The sequence below is a fragment of the Caloenas nicobarica genome, chromosome 1 (assembly GCF_036013445.1).
Source record: "Caloenas nicobarica isolate bCalNic1 chromosome 1, bCalNic1.hap1, whole genome shotgun sequence".
NCBI classification, from domain to species: domain Eukaryota; kingdom Metazoa; phylum Chordata; class Aves; order Columbiformes; family Columbidae; genus Caloenas; species Caloenas nicobarica.
The window spans coordinates 200,205,205-200,227,158 of NC_088245.1; the positions used below are offsets into that span (position 1 = coordinate 200,205,205).

Below are 21,954 nucleotides of genomic sequence, written 5' to 3' on the forward strand. Positions count from 1 at the left end.
TATTTTCTAAAACCCAGTCTGCTCAGCCACAGTGAAAAACCTTCCTACTAGAAATCTCATATCTGTGCCTTGCTTTTGAAATCTTACACCTTTTCTGATATATATTAGGTAAAAATAGCTGCTTTCCAACATTCAAAAGATGTGATGGCTTATTAGAAGGCTTCACAGACTCATGACTTCAAACATAGATATCAAATGTTATGAGAGTATTTCATGAAAATCCACCTGTACTTTGATACACCAAAATCCTTAGAAATAACTGGTATCTCTGTGCCCTCAACACAGGGTTGCCAGATTGGGGGGTGGGAGGGAATGTGTAAACTTTTCCAAGATCTCTCCATTCTCAGTGGTCAAATTCCAGACTTTCATGGTTCCTACTACTGCTCAAATCATCTATACAGACGTACTATGCACTCTTCAGCCTGGTACTGCGAGACAAACATCTCCTGTTATGACTGTTCCATGTGAAAATAAAAATTAAAGTTGAAAGTGAAGGGCATCTCTATCCCAGGTTTTCATCAAGAAAGCAAGAAGAGAAAAGCCACCTGATTCAAATACAGAGTAAACAAGAAATGCATTAAAAACATTACAGGTAGAAACAGGGGAACAGACAGAAACAAACAGGCTAGCAGATAGAGATTTGGGGCAGAAAGTGAAATGAGAAAGGAGAATATTACAATATGGCTTTTGTTTCCTTTTTAAAAAACAAAGCAAAAAATTAATCACACAAAACTTTGTCATGAAAGACAGGTTAAACGCTCATCATTAACAAGTGCTAGATAGAAGAATGAACAGCATAAGAGTGCTCAGGAGACTGTGAAGCCAGAATGATGCAGAGATGAGGGGCCAGAAAATGAATGAGGGCAGATATGCAGGAACAGAAAGAGAATTAGACTGAGAAAAGTATCATCCATTAGAAAACTGCTTTGTGGAGAAATGTACATAAGCAATCTTTATTCTGCCATATCCTAATTTTTAGTCCTCATTTTGCATGTTTAATATTGCAGGTGTATTCTTTGCATGTATTACATATGTACTGACACAATACTGCTTATTTGAAGTCGATCAAGTGTTGTTGCAGAAAGAATACTTACAAACTCAGTGTATTGTATAAAAGCCATAAAAAATACAATCTTACCTTAAACAAACAACGACAAACATATTCATACACCGTATGTTTCAATGAACCAATAAGCGACTTGATTCTTTCCTCAGTATTACTTGAATCCTAAAAATAAAGTCTGGATTTCAAAAATTCACACGGAAGTAAAAATCTTTTTATGCATCCTATAAATTTCACCAGATTGACACAAATAATCTGGACTCTATGTGACTCTTACTAGTCCCAAAAACATATTATTGAACTCAGCTGCAGCTATCAATGAGTAGATGATGCAATGAGAAGTTCATGCTGAAGCATTAAGAAATTAATATTTTGGCCTTGAATATTTTGACTGTGAACATTATGCAACATTATGCATAAGGTAATTACATAGAGAATGAGATAGCAGTTTCTTCTAACATTAATATCCTTGACATCTCATAGTTTTCACTTGGTAAAACACTACTTATGTGTTGACTTACTCTACATAACATTATTAAACGTGGATGTTGATGTTAAGTGCAGTTACTAAACTTCCAGCCAAATTTGGCCCAACCAACATAAACATTGTAGAAAATAGTAAATATACCCTATCCTTCAAAGCTTGCAGAGTAAAAGAATAATTATAACAGGAGGAAAAAACGGAAGGATAAAGTAAGAGGTAAAAAAAAAATAATAAATAAAAGGAAAAGGTAGGGGAGGTAACAGGTAGTATGAGATTCATCAGAAACAAGATCCTTTCTACCATGCTGGAATTTGAAGAGATAAGTTTATAAAGGAGGGTAATTTGGATTCACAAGCTGATTTGATGAATACCTTTCCCATGTCTAAAAGATAGCTTGGGAAAAATGAAAAATTGGACAGAGGAGAAGAAAAAAAGAAGAAAGCAAGGAAGGCAAAAACAGAACTTGAGCTTTAAACAGGTTAATGTAATAGACAGGAAGAAAACAAATCATGAAAGAGTGTGAAAGTAAGAACAAGAAGTCAGAAGCTCATGTTGTGGAAAAAAGGTAACAGGTAAAGAACTTTCAAGTGGGCGAGTTTGTATAGTCAAAACTATGTTCTTGGTAATGATTGGAGCTGAAGGAAAGTTGTAAGCATAGATGCCAGAATAAAGGGGAATCTAAAAGTGACATGATGAAAGGCTGCTGAATGCCTTTTTAAAGCGGAAACAAAGAGAAAAGAGATGAATTTTGGAGATGCTGAATAAAATGTATCATTACTCATTGTGGGGTTTTAGATCTAAAGAGTGAGGTGACAAGAGATAAATCTATAATCGTGTGCTTCAGTAAAAAGAATGTACTGGCCATTAGAATACAGAAAAGTGAAAACTACATTTTCAACAAGACAGGCTGCACACATGCTTACAAACTGCATAGAAGTAGATAAAGATTTGATCTTTCTTGAGGTAACTGAATCTTGTAGAAATATAGGTCTTTTCTTATTCTACTCCTTGTTGATAGAATTAGCATTATTTGCAGATTAGATCATTAATTTATTTAAATAAAGCCTTCAGGAAAGTTATAATCAACCTTGTTTTTCCTAATTCACCTTAGACAAAGAACAAGCCTGAAATTATAAATAAGAGTTACTTTCTTTGCAGATCGCACAGCAATTTTATGATTTATATGTAAGGTAAGATCATTAAAGTTCCATGTGCATGTATTCTGAATATCTAAAGCACAACAGTTCAGCATCACTACTTATTATATATTGCATCATCAGTTACTACACATTACTTTCTAAAAACGTCCAGAGCAACTAACAAATTCTAAGGATCAAAGCAGATTGATTCTTCTGCAGCATTCACAGCTTCAGGAGAAGAGAAGATACCTGCTCGCTTTGTAGAGCCCTTTGGAAAAGCCGTAGGAAAGCTGCCAGGCTAAATCGGTACATATTATTAATTTTGGACAAGTCAGAGATAATGAAGTACATCTTGCTGGCACTCTCAGCTAAAGGGAGATAGGCATCCCTCTCCTGTGGATTAAAAAAAAAAAAAAGACGTACACATATAGACAACCAGCACAATACTGCCATCTCCCGGTCACTGCACTAAGATTAACTTATCCCTCTGAAAAAACATTCGGATGATTCCCACTGCTTTAGAAAACTGAATCCTTTCTGATTCTTCAAATTGAGGGACATGCACTCAAGACTGCAGCACTAGCTTTAGATCTAAAACTTGGCAGCAAAAAACTCTAGAAATTATGAAGAACATTTTGAAAATTAATCCCTGGGGCACTGAGGCCTCTTCCCATCATAGAACACGTCCCAGAATTCAAGAGAAAATTCTAAACTGAACAAATAAAACAGAGAGGAAAACTCTGTAGTGTGTTAGAAAAACAACATGCCAGGTGAATAACATCACCAATCATCTACATTTTTGCAATAGCAGGGATATATTAAGTAAGAAAATCCATATGAGCCATCCTGTTTACAATAGCAGCCTGCAAAAATAAAGTTAAAATCTTTGGCTTGCTAGTAAGTCCTTGAGGAAAATTCCTTGAATTAAAACTGGCAGACTTTAAATTGCATAGCTGTTCACGGTATGTAAAACAAAGGAATCTGATTACTGAAAATACTTCCTGTACTTGCATATCCCAAAGATATTTTACTAAAAAAAAAAGAATTTAGTATGTTACTGATCTTATACTCCTGTGGATGTACATATCCTCTCCATATAGAAGATGACTATTTATAGCAGAAAAAAACCAGTAATAAAAGATTATAATATTCTTCTACCTTATCAAGGAAACTCTGAAGTCTGTGAGATTCAGCAAGTGATTCTTGGATGAGTGCACTACTTGCTTTAGTCTGATTCAAAGATTCAATCAGATCCTTATTTTCTAGTATATTGCCTTGCGATGTTGCAAGTGTCTGTAAAAAAAAAAAGTCACCTATGTTACATTAAAAAAAGCCTGTAAAGTAACCATTTTGGAAGCTGTTATTCTTTCTGACCTATACATAATTCTGAATCACTGTACACATCAAGAGTACTAGAAAGCAGGTGGTTACTCCAAAAACTGAGATGTTGTTTTAAAGAAGTGTAAAAAATATCCCAAGAACAAACTCCAAAAATCCAGATTGTCAGGTTCTGATACTTAAGTCGTCAGTAAGCTTTTGAGAGTGATTTATATGATCAGAGTCTTATGCGCTAATGTCCCCATGGTTAATACAAATTAGGGTATTTTTTCTCCTATTTAGCTAACAATTTAACTTGAAATTGGCTACTCGTAATGACTTCCTGTACCCAGTCATTCATAAATTAATTTTTCTTCAAAAACATTCCAATATCCCCTATACAATTTACTTCTAATTTCTGAGACGAATATTCACAATTAGAACAATTTCAGTTTTGCAGAGACTCCTTCAAAATCCTTGAGATTACTCCACATTTCCCCTGAGTTCTCCAGTGCAAACAACTGCACTTCTACTAAGAGGTGGGAAAAGCTTGAATGGTTCACTATTATTTAAGGTTTTTTAGTAATCTTCAGTAAATATACTTCAATAACAATTTTTTAGTCAGACAACACCATAAAATTGGCTTCTTTTCAGTTAATTTTTACTCTCAGGCTTCAGCTGAAAGGGAAACCTAAATAGGTTTGATATATATTTGACAGTCAATTTAAAGATTTCTCTTTTTTTTTTTTTAACACTCAGTATGCCATGTAAATATCTTAATATGCAAGATTCGTAAGGACAGCCGAGGGAAAAAAAGAGCCATGAGCTTTCCTCATCTTCATACAACTCAAAGCCAAGATTGCTGATGATCAACCAGAAGGAATAATGTAGTTGATTTTGGGATCCATATTAAGCACATTTTAAAATTAAAATAGTTACTATATAGTAAATAACCATTCTTTTTTCTTCAAGCATTTGTCTCATCTATGAACAAATGACCCAGAATGCAACCAGAAAATACTACGTTTTGAGCTGTGTGTCAAAGATTCAGATCTGCTCAACTGAATGGAGACTGTTATACTACTCTTCTGAATGTGTTCTGTATTTTAAGTAAAAAACACAGTATTTAGCAAAATGCAATGGATTGTTTCACGCTGGTCATTTACAAGCCTTATAAACTGGTGTGTTGGAGAAGCTGAGCAACTAACTGTAGGATATTTGGAGACAGAGATTTACCAGAACAGTAGAGTGCACTTAGTTTTCTAGTTGAAGAGTTCAGGACAAGATCATCTGCTTTTTCAAGGAGTCTGATTTTGCTAGGAGAAATCATGGTGTGCGTTATGAGGAAGTTATAGCATGGATGTCTTTACCCCAAGGCTTTTGGAAGAAACTCAGTACAGTACTTCAGATGGAATGCAACTGTTGCTTTAGTATTAACTTGAATTTAGCTAGATCACCTCCAGCACTGACTTCTTCGTTGACAAAGTCCATGTAGCATCTGTTGGTACCCACTGAGCTTTAGACTTCTTTATTCGGGGTCAAAGAGTATCCTGATTTCAGTGCTAACAAGAATGCCGAAGTTGAAACCAACCTCAGTGTTAATATTTAGCCACTTTTTGTTGCAGATATCTTAGGCATCAATTACTTGAAGTTTTGCAACTGACAATTCAGATTGGACAAATGTGAAAGATTTTGGAGTTCCAAGGTCACACAAAAAGTCTGTTCTAAAAAGTGGACACTTTTTTATTACCTCTCTTAACTCTCATTTTCTGGTAGGCATTAAGATGTTAAACAATGATCAACTTTGAATACAGAATTTTTTTAGAGAACAAGTTTCCCTCTGGCTATAAAAGAAATCTGCCCCATCACAGTTTTAGAAAAGGTTTAAGCTTAGTATTTGAGACTTAATAGGGAGTTTAATAGCCACAGTAAATGGGGAAATTCAAATCACAGTAGATAATTATGTGCCAGATTCTAGAATTGAGCTATTAATGGCCAGTCTAATAAAATTCAGTTTATTACATTTTGAGGAATCTGTAAAACCCATTAGCTTATGCTCAAGGCCATTGTGTTGGATATTGCAAAGTTCTCTGACACAACTACAGCCTGAGGGTTTTGAGGCAGCAGGTGAATTTCCTTCATTTGTGACATTTTAGAGGGAAGAAGGATCCATTCCTATGGGCATGAAATACAGCTTCTATGAAATCTGTGACAAGATGCAAACAAAAAAGAAAACAGTCCTCTTCCTTGGAAGCTACTTTTTCTTATAGAGGTGTGCAACTGTTTCTGAGCATAATTACTTTCACTAAAATAAAAAGGTAAACTGAAAATTGGGAATATTAATTTTAAATATCAGAAAGGAAAACGTTAACTATAAAGAATATTAAAGTTTGTTGCTAACAAGAACCAATTGTGGAGGTTTAAAGTTTGAAATGTCTCTCTCAACAAATCTTTTTGTTTTCTACTGGGAATTTTTCTTTATATTTTTTTTCCTTTTACAATAGAGAATCACCTCTCAATTTGAGAAAGTATCATTTGACATGATTCACAAGGTTAAAAATGTGGCTTTTTTTTAAACTCATAATTTGAAAAAGAAATAGTATGATTTTTAACAAAGTTTTCTCTTTTTTAATGCATTGAAATTAATGAAATTTCTAATCAACCTAAACCAGCCTATATCTAGCCCAACAATTCATACATTTTACTTTGACAATGTGTAATGTATTGAAATACTACAGTTCCATGACAGACGTATATTTTATCTACTGTACTTTCCCAAGAGCCCCAGGCAAATAATGCTTTTCTTTTCTCAAATCAAAAGTTCTGAGGGCTCGTTATTCCAATACTTCCACCATATTAATTCAAACATATAACAATATGAACACTATCTTATTGATCTAAAAGATATAAAAGAGGTAAAGTTATTTCACCTCCAAAAGAGATTCCTCAAGCTTAGCCAACTGTATTTTCTTTTCTTCTTCTTGTTGTAACAGTTTTGTCTTCTGCTCTTCCAAATCAGGCTTTTCATGCTGAATTGTTAAAGCCAAAAGCTAAAAAGAAAGGAGATTATTCAACAGGATAAAAACCACTCTAATATTTCATAATATATGTTCATTAATTATATTGGATATTAATCACATAGCAGTGTATAGTCTATATATTTGAAAGTAAATTTCTGGGGTTTACTCATTTGTACCAGACATCCAACAGCTTTAAATCTGTGTAGACATCCAGGATATCCTGCAGTGGCAAGTGTAACCCAGGAGCTACTGTGAACTATGCCCTTGCGTATAACAGCAGAGGCAAGTAAGGTGAGATACTCAAGAACATCTCAAAAGGCACTGGAGCAGTTTATTAAGGACACTGAGTCACACACTTTTATGCTGAGACCTAAACCTTTGCACCTCAATCAGAATCACAAGTGTGTTTAAATGATTGGCACTCTTCAGTAGCGTATATACCAGTATCAGATATAAAAAGAACAAGGTGATAGAAAGCATAAACTGGCAGGGTGGCAGCGAATTTCTTTCCAGCAAGCTTAACAGAAGTAAAACACCTCTCCTGGCAACCAAGAGAGAAAACAAAAACACAAAGTTTTTCGTATTTTTTTTCTGTAGTTCCACTTAAAAAGGGGATTGCTTCACTTGGTTACATTGTATGATGTCAGTTCCCTATCTCCAGTGGAGGGGGGAAATCCGCATGGTCATCCGTGCTTCACAGTTTCAATTATATCTTACTTATCCACATGTTATTTACAACCCATTCTAAGCCTCTTGTTACTTTAAAATAACTTGTTTCATACCAAATAGAGAGGGTTTTTCTTCCCTTAATTTATGTCTTTTTTTTCTCTTTTCCATCTGTAGGCTACATTTTGCTTCCTAAGCATCATAGAAAAACAAAACAAAAAACCTCCACAAAACTCAAAAGCTACTAGCACTTTGGAGGAAGTAAAATATGCAACTTTTTGATTTCATTACATTTTTCCTGTACACAAAGTATCTTGACGCCAGTATTACTTTCTAACTAGGACACTGGAGAGCAATAACAGAAATGTTTCAACAGTACCATAAATGCATCTTGAACAGAAAACAGAAGCTCAGCAATTAATCTGTTGCAACTGAAGTCAGTGAGATTGTTTCTATTTGGTCTATTGGACTCATTACTTGGTTCCAAAGTGAATAAAAACAAGATTTTAGAATTGAAATTTAATTTCAGCATCAATTTTACCATTTATATTTGTGTGCTAGAAAATATCTCCATGATCATTAATGCAAACTGCACCACAGGGCTTATTCCAGCATCTGATGTAGCTATGAATTTCTGCTATACGTACATCGCTTTTATTCTAAATGCCTACCTGTCCTCTTAAGCCACTTCCAGTTGTGGTAAAGTTGACTTCTGTAACAATAGAAGCAGCATCCGGTGGAATGAAGGGATTTGGGCTCCTTGTCGACAGAAAAAGGCGGAACTCTTCATTATAATCTATCATTTTTTCACCTATTTGTATAGCGTAGCGGGGTCCTTTAAATAATAAATAGATGTTATACTCACTCTGATTGGAACATTCTAGAATTATCTGAGAATAATGGTATTTGTGTTATACTTTATGACCAACAGATGCAAATGTGTTTTATAAAATTTATTTATAATTTGTTCAGAAAGAAAAATAAATATAAAAAATTTAAGGATAATAACCTATCCTGCATTGTTAGACAAAAAAAAGCAATAACATAGCACTAGTGTAAGAAAGATACATAGTGAGAATATTTAATACACCAGGGTAGTTTACTTATCCTTGCCCCGTACAAAAAGCATAAATGGCAAAAAATGCACTTGAAGTAAAAGCAATACTAATGAATTTTTAATGAATAGGAGACAAAACACCACAGAAGATGCACTGGAGAATCCTCCTTTTGTGTAAGAATCCTGCCATAATTTAAACATATTCATTTACATTTCCACATAGCTATATCACTCTATCAAAACACACTAGCCATAATTACATATTGACTAACTAAGATGGTTCAACATTTTCTGAAAGGGATCCAAAACCATTAGATTTCATCTCTGGATCTGTTACATTTATCTGTAGAAGGTTGATGTTGCTGTACAATAATAATTCTATTAAAATATTACTTTCTATGTTAACTGTTATAGAGAATGTCTATGAAACTAAAGATGTTGGAATATCTAGTCCTTAGATTGAAAGAAAAATATTCCATTAAGAAACACCCCCCAAAATTTGTATATTATAAATACATTTAATTCAATCACAGTATGAAAGAAAAAAAAATTAAATTTCTGATGTCATGGTTTCAACCTCTGTTTATACTCCTAATATTTTGACATTTTTCAGTATGCCTGTCCCAGAATGAAAATATACGTATGCCCTCTCACCACCCTGCTTCCACCACAGGTTTCCATTCTAGTGTGGTCAGAAAAGAATAGACTCAAAGAATCACTTGACTAGAGTAAGATCTTTCCTCCTGATACTAAAAAAGAAGGGAGAACAGAATTACAAGATTAAAAGTTTCAAAGCAAAAATGTCCTTTCCAGAGAAATTTTGAGGTGGCATTGTTGGATGCTTCTGTATTTTTAGCACTAGGAGCAGATCAGAAAGGCTCTAAGTATAAATCTCTTGCTAAAACACTGGTATAGATGAAAATCTCATACCAATTTTGCTTCTGTGCCAAGGATCAGAATAAATTTTAGGCCTATGCTGTAAAAATGTCAAACAGAAAATGGAAGCTGTACAAGGACAAATTTATTGCAGTATATATATTCACATTCTACTTAATGTTTCATTCCAAGTAATGAAAAACTGTACAGTAATCACAAGCAAAATAACGCAGAGAGGCCCCCACCTCCACATTTTGACAAAGAGAAGTGAGGGCTTGTGAAGTGAAGTGACTGAAAGGACTCCACTAGTGGCCCATTCTCCCTTTCCAAGAAACAGCTCCCTAGTTCAGACTTGCACAGACCTGGCATTAGCATAGCTCATTAACATGCAGAAGAGGATGCCTGAGTGTTAGGAGCAATTTCCATGAATAAGTTAGTATATTTTAATTTAATCTTTCTCCACAGTTCTGCAGACACATTCATCTCTTGATTCCTTGAGTAAAATCAGCTAAGATGTCTGTAATACTCTATCTCTACTTTCCAAAGCTCAGCAGAAGCTAGTGAAAAAGTTGTAAAGATGTTCCACCCAGCCTCCTACAGATCCCTGAAGTCACCACTTTGGTGGTGCTCTCAGCTTTTACCGAGGCTAAAGAAGCAAGTACATCTGTAACGGAAGAATGATTAACATTTTCTTTTTATTAAACAGACCTTTCTGATAGAGGAGATAATGTATCTAAGAACCCAACAGCATTTGCATTTGTTACTATTACTATTTATCTTTGCTAAAATGTCAATACATTTTTTTCATATAATCCTTTTTAAAGCAAGTAGATCCACAGCCATTAAATATAGAGTTACACAGAGTACATTATCTCTCCAAAGCAGAGGTACTGTAAAATGTTGAGGGTTTGTTGTTGTTGTTTGGTTGGGTTTTTTTCATTTCATTAGTTGGGGAGGCTTCTTTCATTGAATTCCACCATTTTGCTAATATCTAAGGCCCCTCCCCCATTCCAAAGTCACATCAGGCACAGACCTGTGTGCCTTTTCAGTTTCAGACAAATGAAAGAGAAACACTAACAACCAACATTCTAAAACTCTGATTTCTAACTGCACAACCAGTTGTGTAATTTCTGGCCTATTTAAGGCCCAAGTTCCTAAGTAAAACTATGTGTTTGAAATTATCACTAGAAATTAAGTTAAAATTTAAACTGTGAAGTGTTGATAAAAACATTTCATTCTAGTTCCAGTCCAAAAAATCTTTAAATATTTTTCAATATTTTTTCACATACTAAACAAGGACATATCTCCAATGTGTTTCGTGCCCTGAAGCATTAGCAGCATGTTAAAGAGGAAAAAACTACACAGTATTCATGTTTTCAGAAAAATCAGGTTTTATACGATATGAAGAGATCTAACCTACAAAAGCTTTGAGCAAGCATTTGTAAAGATCTTGGTCATTTACCTTGAGCAACAAGATCTTTTCTTAGCAACGGGTAAAGTACGGGCTCCACTCCATCCATTTCCTGTATAATAAGAGTTTTCCCAAATCTCACTGCCAGCTCAAGTGCAGTTAGAAAGTTGGTGTCCTGGGCAAAGAAAAACAATTTAAAAAAAAATGTGAATCAAAGAAATTTAAGTATTAACACTTTAATTTAAGTAAATTTGATCTATTCAGCTACTGACACACAGGCAACCTGTGTAACACGCCTGGCTCTCCAAGCGCTGCACCAGAAGAGAAAACAGGTCTACCACAGGTCTGTCAGGTGCAGTTGGAAGTCCTGGCTCGTCAACGCATCTCAAATGTTATTAGGTAGCTATATCTCAAAACCGAATCAAGACCTAAGGACAGGATTCACATTGATACTGAGATATCTAAATGCAGCCTTTTGAGTGTAGGTGTCTATGCACGTGGTGTTGAAGATTCCATTACAGTCAATGGAGATCCTAGATAATGCAGCAGCAGAACCTAAAAGGTAATCAAGCCAGTCAGCTGGCAGGGGAAGCATTAAATTACCCAAAGATATGTATCTAGTACCATCAGAGAGTATCTAAAAGGCCTGCACAGAGCTGGCAGGGATCTCTGGAACACCTACATCAGGACTGTCAAATTCATTTTCACGGGGGGCCACATCAGCCTCACGGTTGCCTTCAAAGGGCCGAATGTAATTTAGGACTGGATAAATGTAACTACTCCTGCATTTATGAGGACCTGACCTACATTCTGTTGAAGCAATATCTTGAGGCCAGGTGGGGCTCAATAAGAGACTTTTGGTTGGCACTAGATGCCACCTGTGTGCGTGCACCTGAGCCAAGACTCGTCAGCTACGTAAACAGTGACATGTAGACAATTAATCTTGGGTACCTCAATCTCAAACTGAAATCCAGCCCATTATTGCCAATGTAGATAATACAACACAAAAATCATAGGGAAGGAGTGTATATACACTCCTGAAATCCAAAGAATACAAAATACCTCTCTATTCACAAATCTTTTACTGTGTCCCTCTCAGCAGGAAATACTGGTATTCTTGAAGAGGGTAGAACAAAGAGGTAAACTTGTAAAAATAATGCCAGATGTTGACCCTCCAATTTTAAATACTCTGATCTCTGCCTTGAGTAAACAGATTTTCAGTACCATGTAAAAACCCTTGTAACCTAGAACTCTGTGAGAAATTATATGCTTCATGGAATCTAACCCCATTTTTGGCGATTGCTATCATACCACTTTAAAAACTGTTCTCTAAAATCTGGAATAGAGTGAGCTCAAGCAGAACAGAATTGTAAGACCAAGAGTAAATACTGCACCTGTTGGTTAATAACTTCCAAACGTGATTCCTTCAAATGTGTCTTCAGCCATTCAGTAGCCCGGAAAGAAGGGTCTATCAAAAATGGGCAAACTTTACTCTAGGGGGTAAAAAAAATAAATAAATATATATATATTTACTGAAATCTATTTTTTTAAAGAATAAAATTGAATGAAGTCGTTTTTAATTTCCTCAAACTAATAGTACAGTCATTTTAAAGTCTTTTTCATTAATAAGTTGTTTAAAGAAAGAATAACATCCTAATAACAAACTGAGCAACTACACAGACCTCAAACTGAAAGACAAGGAAACATGGATAATATCCAAGCATCAAAAGATAATGAGCACAAAAGCTTGAGAACTGTACTGTAGATGAGTTTGGTAAAATACCATGTCCAATCCCAGTTTTAAAAGGATACTGAAAAAATCTGTACACAAAGAAAATTATTCGAGCTGAGGGAGGGCTTGAAGAAGCTCTTCACACACAATGAGATTTTTAAGAGCTCCATCTATTCAACTAAGGAAGAAGATGAAAATAAGATTTGATTACAGCATGTAAGTAGCTTTAAGAGTACAAAACTGTATCTATTGGAAGAGTTTTTTAATCATACTGAGAAAGGAATAACTAGATCTAATATCAAGATGATAAAGCAAGATAAATTTAAATTGGAGAAGAGGCTGTAACTGATTTGAGAGAATCATCAATCATCCAAGCAAACTACCTGTGGCAAATGCAGATTATCCTCATGGCATTAAATCTTTACTTTCTAGCAGGTCTAATAAATGGCTACATTATAACTACAATATTATGTACACAATTATGCAATTGCATATGTACATTTATTATACATCTATATGATAAAACTGAATAACAAGCATAGCATTACCATTCTTTTCTCAGGTATTATTAGCTACTGGCCTTAACTGAATGGTATTTTGTAACCTGTATCACATAGTTAACCTAATGAAATATGAGGGTTTCAAATCTATATGTTTTGGAAAGTATCTGCATACAGCCTTTTCATTTTCCTGAGAAAAGAAGTATTAGAAATGATATGTCGAAGTGAACATATATAGGATATAAGCTTCCACTGATTATATTAGCGTTCATGATTATTCACACTCTAAGCCTGAATAGACTGATACCAGGTTTTGTCTGTTCGACATCTGGAAGAAAATTTTAAAAGCAAATATGATTTTCTTTAACTGCTTTTTTTTCCTTTTGCTACAGCATACCCGGAGTTACATAAGTATTTTTTCTTTGTGTGTGTTCTGTGGTGCTAATTAAATAACACAGATGAAACAGTTTAAAATTCCAAAAAGATGCCCTGTTACTGAAATTTGCAGAAATTGAAATACTTCCAGGACAAGACAAAAAAACAAATTTACCTGCAAGATGACAAGAGCATTTTCTATTGAAAGGTCATCTGAAGGTAAACCTTCACTTTTCCAAACTAACTCCTCACTTTCTGCACACAGGAACCGCCGTAAATCAAACTCTGATAAATGAAAGAGTGTGAGTTTGTGCTAGTATTTAGCATCTGCCCAATTTTTAAGCATTTACCCCTCTATATACAGTGAAGTCTCTAACACAGTGCAAGTCTGTAGATTTCCCTTGTATTTATCATTTTATTGCTTGAACTTATTACTAGCTGATGTTATTAAAAATATTTCATGGTGTCATTAACCCACACAGATAAAAATGATAAATGAAAAAGCAGAAGCATTCAGAATGCATTGGCAAATTTACAAGTCAATGTGAACACATCCATTCATGTAAATCTTTCTTTTTAAGCAAGGACTCTGGAGCTAAATCTTAAGAATTATAAATACTTCTAAACTCAGTAATAGTAGAATAATCCTAAGAAATAGTCTGTCAGTATATACAAGTATTTATTAAGAAAATGTTGCCACTTTGCATTTGGGAACATCAAGACGATTGAGACTGTTCATTGAACTCACTGGCATTTCTCATTTCCTTACTCACACACAAACACAGACGCACACACAGAAACAAAATTACTTTCAAGGCCTGCTGACTTGGTCCATTCATCCAAGCTGGTCTTCCTCTGATCCTCAGGAGCAGCAGAAAGATAGGTAATAAATGCAGCTGCTAACTGAGCTCTTTTAGGCAACGTAGCCAGTTCATCTGTTATCTCTGACACCTTAAAAAAAAGTACAGAATGTATAGGTTTATTGCAAATGAAAAGTATTTTAATATTTCTCTTCAGTTACTAAAAAGTTGGAATGAAATTCTTGCATTTCAGGTATCTATACCGAGCCAACTCACAGCAACGCACACATCAAAGTATGAGAAAATTCTTTTTATCTCGGACTACAGCATGGACAGATGTTTCTGAGAATTTAGCTACTAAAAATCTATGAATCTGATGAACAGTTCACTTTGTCACTTATAAGCAACTGGGTAAATACTGTTAGAGTAAGAAAAATAAAAATCTGTGACCCTAATCACAGTGACAGTCAACTAGTGAGTACCTTTTACAATATGTATATACATACTAAATACTGTCTATGTGCCTATTACACTTAAAAATGTGATTCACTGCAGACTTACATGATAAAATACATTTATCATATATCTTCAAATAATTTATCTGCACTACATCATCTCTGTTTTGAAATGTTCCAGTATTTTGGAGACAAATACAGTGTATCAAAATAATATATAAGACTGCCATAATTGGTTTGAAAGTCACTTTTTTACTTTAATCAAACTGACATTAAAAAAAAAAAAAGCTGATACACAAACAAAATAGCTAATTTATTACTTCCTCCTTACTTTAAAGGGCCATAAATACTGCTTTTTCACTGTCTTCAACATGAGTTCCTGACTAACATATCTGCTAGTTTGGTCTACAGCATACCATAAATAGTCTGGACTTCCCAAAGACACGGGTAATGTACCAGAGTGAAAAACTCTGAAGAATCACTTTCAGACCTGCTTAAAATCTGGGGTTCAAATATACCCAGTCCTAGAGCAATGAAAAAGCTGTAAAGCTACTTTCAGAGGAAAATCTTCCATTTCTTTCCATTATGTTGGTCAACCTACAAGAAGGATTCTAATCATGTAGGCCTTTTTCAGTATCAATAGAGAGACAGAACCATGTCTCTCAGCAGGGAGATTTTTTCCATTTTAAGATACCCAAGAAAGCTTGGTATCGCTTTCTGGAGGTGACAGCTATTTTCAGCTTGTATATATCTTGAAATTTTCCTTTCTGTTTCAGACTGAAGAGGGCCTGTGTGTCCAAAGGCTTGCCAGTTTCTCCCAAATATATCATTTGAGTAAATAAGATAAGCTCACTTTCCCTACTTTAGAAGAAGAAAAGTTTCAAATACCTAAGTGAAGACTTCAAAAGCAACCCAACATTTTGGGTAGGACTACACTCGCATTTCCAGCATCAATGCCATAAAGGAGATATGGTTTAAGACTATGTCTGTCTAATGCTTTCCCAAAATCCGTCTCTTTTGACTGTACCTCAACCAGGAGGGTCCAGCTGCTGACACGTTAATCCATAGTAACAATTATGTTATTATTGTGATTGATAACATGAAAGAATGTTAAATGTTCTATATCAAATACTGGTTTGGGGTTTTTTTTTTTTACACATTCTGTAGCTATATGATACAGGTAAGGTAACTTGTACAGTGAAGTAAAAGGAAGTCGCAGGAGGAAGAAAAGCTTTTATTTCTAATGAGAAATCAAATAAATGTACACTTAGGAGACATGCAGAAAGGCAATAACACACATTTTCCAAGCTGCAAAAATTGTATTTTCAAATTATCAGCTATAAGATGTATTTTATGAAAATATTCACTAACCTGGGTGCTCCATCTTTGGTGTTCCCTATCGAGTTGATTTATCAGCATCTCTGCAGCTTTCAATGTTTCCTGAGCTTTATTTAGTTCTGCTTCAAGTTGCGCTGCTTCTGTTGTTCTACTCTGGAACCTGTAACACAACTACTGTTTGTAATCACTATCATGAACTACAAATCTTATAGACAGTTACTTTCAAGGTGGTTTAATTGACTGAATTTGTCATTAATTCCTCCCGTATTGTTCATGAAGAACACAACGATGATTCTTTTTTATACCTTCTGCTTTTACTTGGCAGATGAGCTTGTTACATTTTTAACTAACAAATTTTAGCTGGAGGCACAGTGAGATTTAAAAATACATGTGCAATACAGACTATATGTCTGAAAATCATTTCTTCTTCTACTTAAACTGCCTGACTTGATTTTAGTGATTGTGGTTAAGTTTTGTTCTGCACCTAGTTGGGATGATAGCAGACTCAATGCCATACTATACATTTTTAACTTTTTGGTAAATTTAATCTACAAAACCTTTAAACAAGTATATTGCTAATTCACACTGATGACCCCAGTTCAAAGTGCAGTACTCTGTTTCGTAGACTACTATGAAATAAGAACATGCCCCAAACAACAGGCAAGGTTTCAGTATTATTTTCTAATGTTTAATATTAGATTAGCTTAAATTTAATTAAAATAAATAAAGCATTAATAATTCACCTTTCTAAATTAGCGTATTTCACTGTAAGATATAGTATATAGTGTCTAGTTAATCTAAGACATTAAGACAATGACAAGAATGACAAGAAGAATTCTCCCTTTTTTTTTTTTTGCAACATGACTTTTAGTAATATGTACATATGTCAGGTCGTAAAGTATCTCCTCTACCAACTACATAATAGAAACATTAAACTAAAAGACTCAGATTACACTGAATTTGGAGAAAGTAGAATGGTTCACCACAGCAATATTTATGCCACTCACTTACTCGATAAGATGCTAAGAAAAAAGGAGATAGCTAACTAGCTAACTGTCAGAAAAACAGGCTCTCCTAAAAGAAACAGAGCTGCCTTTATTCAAGCTGTAGAAGTCTTTTTTCAGTAGAAGTCTTGCATGGGAAAGTTTCCCAAGTCCTAAGGAGATATTAAAGTCCTCTTAGATTTAAAAGGCGAGAGACACACTGCTTGTCTTTGACATCTACAATGTCCACACTGAAGAATTCCAACACAGTCAGCAGTGAGAAGCAGGTACTTTTAAGGAGCATTTCATCTTATTGATGAGATGAACTATATTCTAACAGCATTCATCTTTTATCTCCACTGAGTGTAGAGATAGCCTAATGATCGCTACTTCTGATGTAAATACCTTGCAGAGCAGGGAGTTATATTTGGTTAGATACATTTCATTATTCATACTATAAAAGCAACAATGTTTTCATTTACATACTGAAATAAACAAAGCCAACATACTTATCTTTCAGTTCTGATACTTTTTGACCAACAGAGCTCAGAAGATCTTCTAACTTCCGTTTTCTGTCTTCAGTTTTCTTGAGATTACTACAAAAATGTAACATTTATTTTAAGACTATGGATCCAAAGGAAAAAAAAATAAGTAAATGTAACAGGAAAGTCTTTACATAGAGATAGTTCAGAGATAGCTCTTTCTTGTGATTTATATTAGCAAAAATCTGTTTTTACCCATAAAAGTTTTTACTGCTTCTCATCACATAGCTTTAAAAATGGAAACCAAAGACCTCATTCAAATGTTTTCTTAATGATCAGAACAAATTCTTCCAATACAGACCTGGCAAAACAATCAGCATAGATTTCTCAGGTTATGGATGGTCATAAGACTATTTCATATCTTTTTGATCCTAAGGAGAAATTGATTATGCTTGCTACTTGACTGAAAAAAGACAAACTACACAGCTCATAAAATAGCACAGATTTCACTGACACAATCCATTTTAAGCATATCTGCGATGTGCACTTCTCCCTAACACATTTCAGTTGAGACAGGTAATTTATGACTGGTCAAAAAATATCCAAGGCACAGCTTCCCAGAAAAAAAAAAAATATTGCACACTTACCCTTTCTGTCTCAGCACGAACATTTTATTACTTATGGATAAGGTACAGTTTCTCATAGCTTTCATTTCTAATAAACTTCAATTCCTCCTTGGTGGCTTTAGTTTCACCCACCATCATTGGAATCAAGAACATCTATTCTTTAACAATGTCTAACTTACGCTTCCAAGCCAGCTTTTTCTTTTTCCAAGGGCTGAATTCGTTCCAGGACATGGGAGTACTGGACATTGGCATTCACCCAAGCTGCTAATGGAGCGGCTGCAGCACTGGCTCGTTTCGCATTCTGAAAAAGCCAGTAACGGTTACAAGAAAGTCTTTGAAGTATAATGCAGATGAGATAAATATAGGATAAATAACTGCAACAGATTTATGGGTTATCAACTTAAATAAGCCAATTAGCCAGCTCCTCTACTGAACTAATCTTTTAAATTATTACTAAGAGATTATATTGTAGGTCATCTGTGTAAAAAATAATGGGTACCTTTACAACTATGACGCTTCACTGAAATTATGAAGTTTTAAATTAATGCATAATTTATTAGTGTGTTCCTTCTTGGGGAAAGACAACTTTCCTTTTAAAAATACTGATCTAGTATCTGAGAATTCCTTTTTGTAGCTACTGCTGAATCAGTTCTCAAATATCACCCATACATTTAACCATTATTAGTCCTCCTTCTTCTAATTAAGTGCGCCATTTAGACTCTTACTGCTACAAAGAGGCCAGAAGGAGACAGTTAAAATTCCTTGATCTGAGTTCTAACTTATACCAGTGACAAAATCTCTGAGAACTTGGCTCCATAATGACTTCTCATCCCACCGCTCCCCAGTCACCAACAAAATTTTAACTCTTAGAGGCACTACACAACAGAGTAATGTCTGCTACAGTTTTATCTCTTTATGCTGACAAATTCTGTAAGCAGAATTCATCACTTTTTCTCTAATTTAAATCCATTCTAAAAATCACATTGGCAAATCAGACAATCTTTTTAAAATTTTTTCCTTTTTTCTTTTTTTTTCCCCTTTTTTCATCTTTTCTTCTTCTCTTTTTTTTCTTTTCTCATTTTATGTAATGCAACTAGGAATTACCTTTGGATCAAAAGACGTTCTGTTTTTAGAAAGAAGTTCTTCAACACTCTCGCGTATTTCTTTTGGAATATTACGGGCATCAAAAGTTGCTATGTCCTCCCTCACTCCTCTTTTGGCCAAGAAACTGTAAAAAGAATTAAATAACTAAATAAAGAAGAAAAAAATGTTAATGAAAATGTTATGAAATCAGAGAATTCTGCATGTACTTTATTCCTGTATATAATAGAAAGTATTTCATATTCTAGATTACTGTTTAAGTTTAAAGCTTAAATAAAATCCTCACCTCTTCATGCTCACCCATGACGTATCGAAAATCCCCATGAGCCGCAGAACTCCTTCTAGTATGTCTCTGATTATGTCAGGGGGCATCCGTAGTGACCGGATTTCTGACAAAGACTCTGGCTTTATATTTCCAACTGCTAATTTAGCTTCATTAACCAGTGGCTTAAAACATAAAAACACATTAAAAAGATAGGAGGATACAAAAAACTGAACATTTGGCATTTCAGTTTTCATACAATTTCTTGTTCTTTTACACGTTTTATTACCTAACCAACCGCTATTGATGCATATTCATGTGCACAAGTTATTAAAAATTGACATGTGTTTATTAAGTGATAATAAATATATTTCCATATAAAACAGCATTTTATAATCCTGACATTCCCTAACTTTTCATTCAGCACTGTAATTCATACACATTATATAGATAATAGTATCAATCATTCTTCTTTGCTCTTTCATTGCTTCAAAGATCATTGGATACAAGTATGTTCTAACAAAATCATGATGCCAATTACTATCTATAGGCATGCCTGAGGATATCTTTGTAAAGGTATGTAGAAGTACAGGTCACAAAAGCTTTCTTTTTTTCATCAGGTAAACAAATCCAGACAGTCTTTGCCCTTATCAACGAAGCAAAAAAATGATAAGAAAACAGAAGAAAGTTAAAGATTATCATTAAAGACTGTGCAGACCTTGCACATCCTTCATATTTATCAAAGACCACAGAAAGAGATTTACCCTAATCCTGTAGGTCTATGTCACTTCCAATACAAGGCTATGATGCCTTGATATCTATGATATTTAAAAGGAAAAAAAGTAAGCTGCTGTACCTTTTCCTTATTTTTCAGTACGATTTTAAAATTGATGGGATGAAAAATAGAGAATAAAAGCAAAGACTGAATACATATACTTCCCAAAAATCTTGATGCTTAACAGGTGTAAGGTCTCCTGAAAAAGCAGCTTGCTAAAGTACCATTATGATATATAATTTTCAGAATTTAGTAGTAACTGGAAATATCTCATTAAACTATTTCTATTCAGCTGATAGTGCCAAGCCCTATGATATTATCAGCTTCACCACAGAGGAGTAATGTAGTTGGTCTATGTAAGATATTAGTAATGGAAAAACTTTCCATAAATTCTGCAGAACCCAACTGTAGACCTTGGCAGCATAGAAACCGCAACAGGAGGTAAAATTGGCCTGAAAATTCTTCCCATAATTAACACTTAATAGAACACAAATGCCAAAATGACAATCTAAATCTGGTAAACAGAATACTGTTTTCTAATGCATAAAATTTTAATATGAACATAATTGAGAGCAAAATTTAAGAAATGCAGGGATACATTTTGCAGAACTATTTTGCAGGGCAGGACTTGAGTAAGTAAAATAAAATCAGACTGTGAAATATTACTTTTCCTTATCAGCTCTTACCTGAACCTCTTTTAGTTCATCTTCAATTTTTCTTTTTCTTTCTTCTATTTCTGCAGCCTCTTCTGCTATCCGGTGTTTTATTTTTTCCATTTCTGTTTTTTGCTCACTAGTATTCTATAAAAAAAAAAACCAATACCATTAGTTTTCAAATTTAGACAGATTTTATTAGGTCTCTTAGTTCTTTTAGTCTATATTAGAATATAATTTGCATAATACCAATTACAATAAAATATCTGAGACTATTTGATACTAGACAGGTTGATTCAAAAAATACATAAGCATTGGGCTTAAGCTTATATTTATGCAACTAAATTATATGGAATAAGCATCTTTTGCTTTTATTGTGTCTCCTTGCTTTTCTTTACCACAGACAAGATCTGTAACTCTATTTTTGAGGCTCATTATGACTTTTTTCTCCTTGCCTCTGATTTTCCATTCCTTATAAAGATGTCAGTCCTCATCTAAAAGGATAGCAATGACAGCCTCTGTAACATTCTTTACATTTGAAAGTGATATCTTCCTGCCATTGTCTTCGTAGCTGCTCACATTTCTATTTTTTTCTTGATACCATTCTCCTTTTCTATAATGTTCATAAAAGCAGCAGTTGTGCTGGAACTACAGCCTATTAGCCTAAAAATACTAATACATTATTTACTTGTAAATTTGCACCCATCTGTCTGTAATGATAGTTATGTCCTACACATAAATTGTAAGCTGTTTGGGTTTACATTTTTTTTCCTGGATTTGTACTGTGCCTATCATACAGTGGACAGTAGCTATTAGCCACCTCCAGGACTCCTAGCAGT

At 34.3% G+C, this 21,954-nt stretch overlaps 1 protein-coding gene across 1 annotated transcript in view; it reads right to left on the reverse strand.

Annotated features, from left to right (window-relative positions):
- The window catches only part of DYNC2H1 (dynein cytoplasmic 2 heavy chain 1), a 166,825-nt gene that overhangs the window by 87,747 nt on the left and 57,124 nt on the right, over window positions 1–21,954 (reverse strand). The window contains exons 56-70 of the mRNA XM_065630345.1: window positions 21,149–21,262; window positions 19,712–19,872; window positions 19,429–19,552; window positions 18,504–18,625; window positions 17,726–17,812; window positions 16,267–16,393; window positions 14,450–14,591; window positions 13,816–13,925; window positions 12,428–12,526; window positions 11,085–11,208; window positions 8,361–8,524; window positions 6,934–7,053; window positions 3,845–3,979; window positions 2,936–3,079; window positions 1,139–1,228 (exon numbers count right to left, since the gene is read on the reverse strand). Coding sequence (XP_065486417.1) covers window positions 1,139–1,228; window positions 2,936–3,079; window positions 3,845–3,979; window positions 6,934–7,053; window positions 8,361–8,524; window positions 11,085–11,208; window positions 12,428–12,526; window positions 13,816–13,925; window positions 14,450–14,591; window positions 16,267–16,393; window positions 17,726–17,812; window positions 18,504–18,625; window positions 19,429–19,552; window positions 19,712–19,872; window positions 21,149–21,262 — 1,863 coding nt within the window. The remainder of the gene's footprint in view (window positions 1–1,138; window positions 1,229–2,935; window positions 3,080–3,844; window positions 3,980–6,933; window positions 7,054–8,360; window positions 8,525–11,084; window positions 11,209–12,427; window positions 12,527–13,815; window positions 13,926–14,449; window positions 14,592–16,266; window positions 16,394–17,725; window positions 17,813–18,503; window positions 18,626–19,428; window positions 19,553–19,711; window positions 19,873–21,148; window positions 21,263–21,954) is intronic.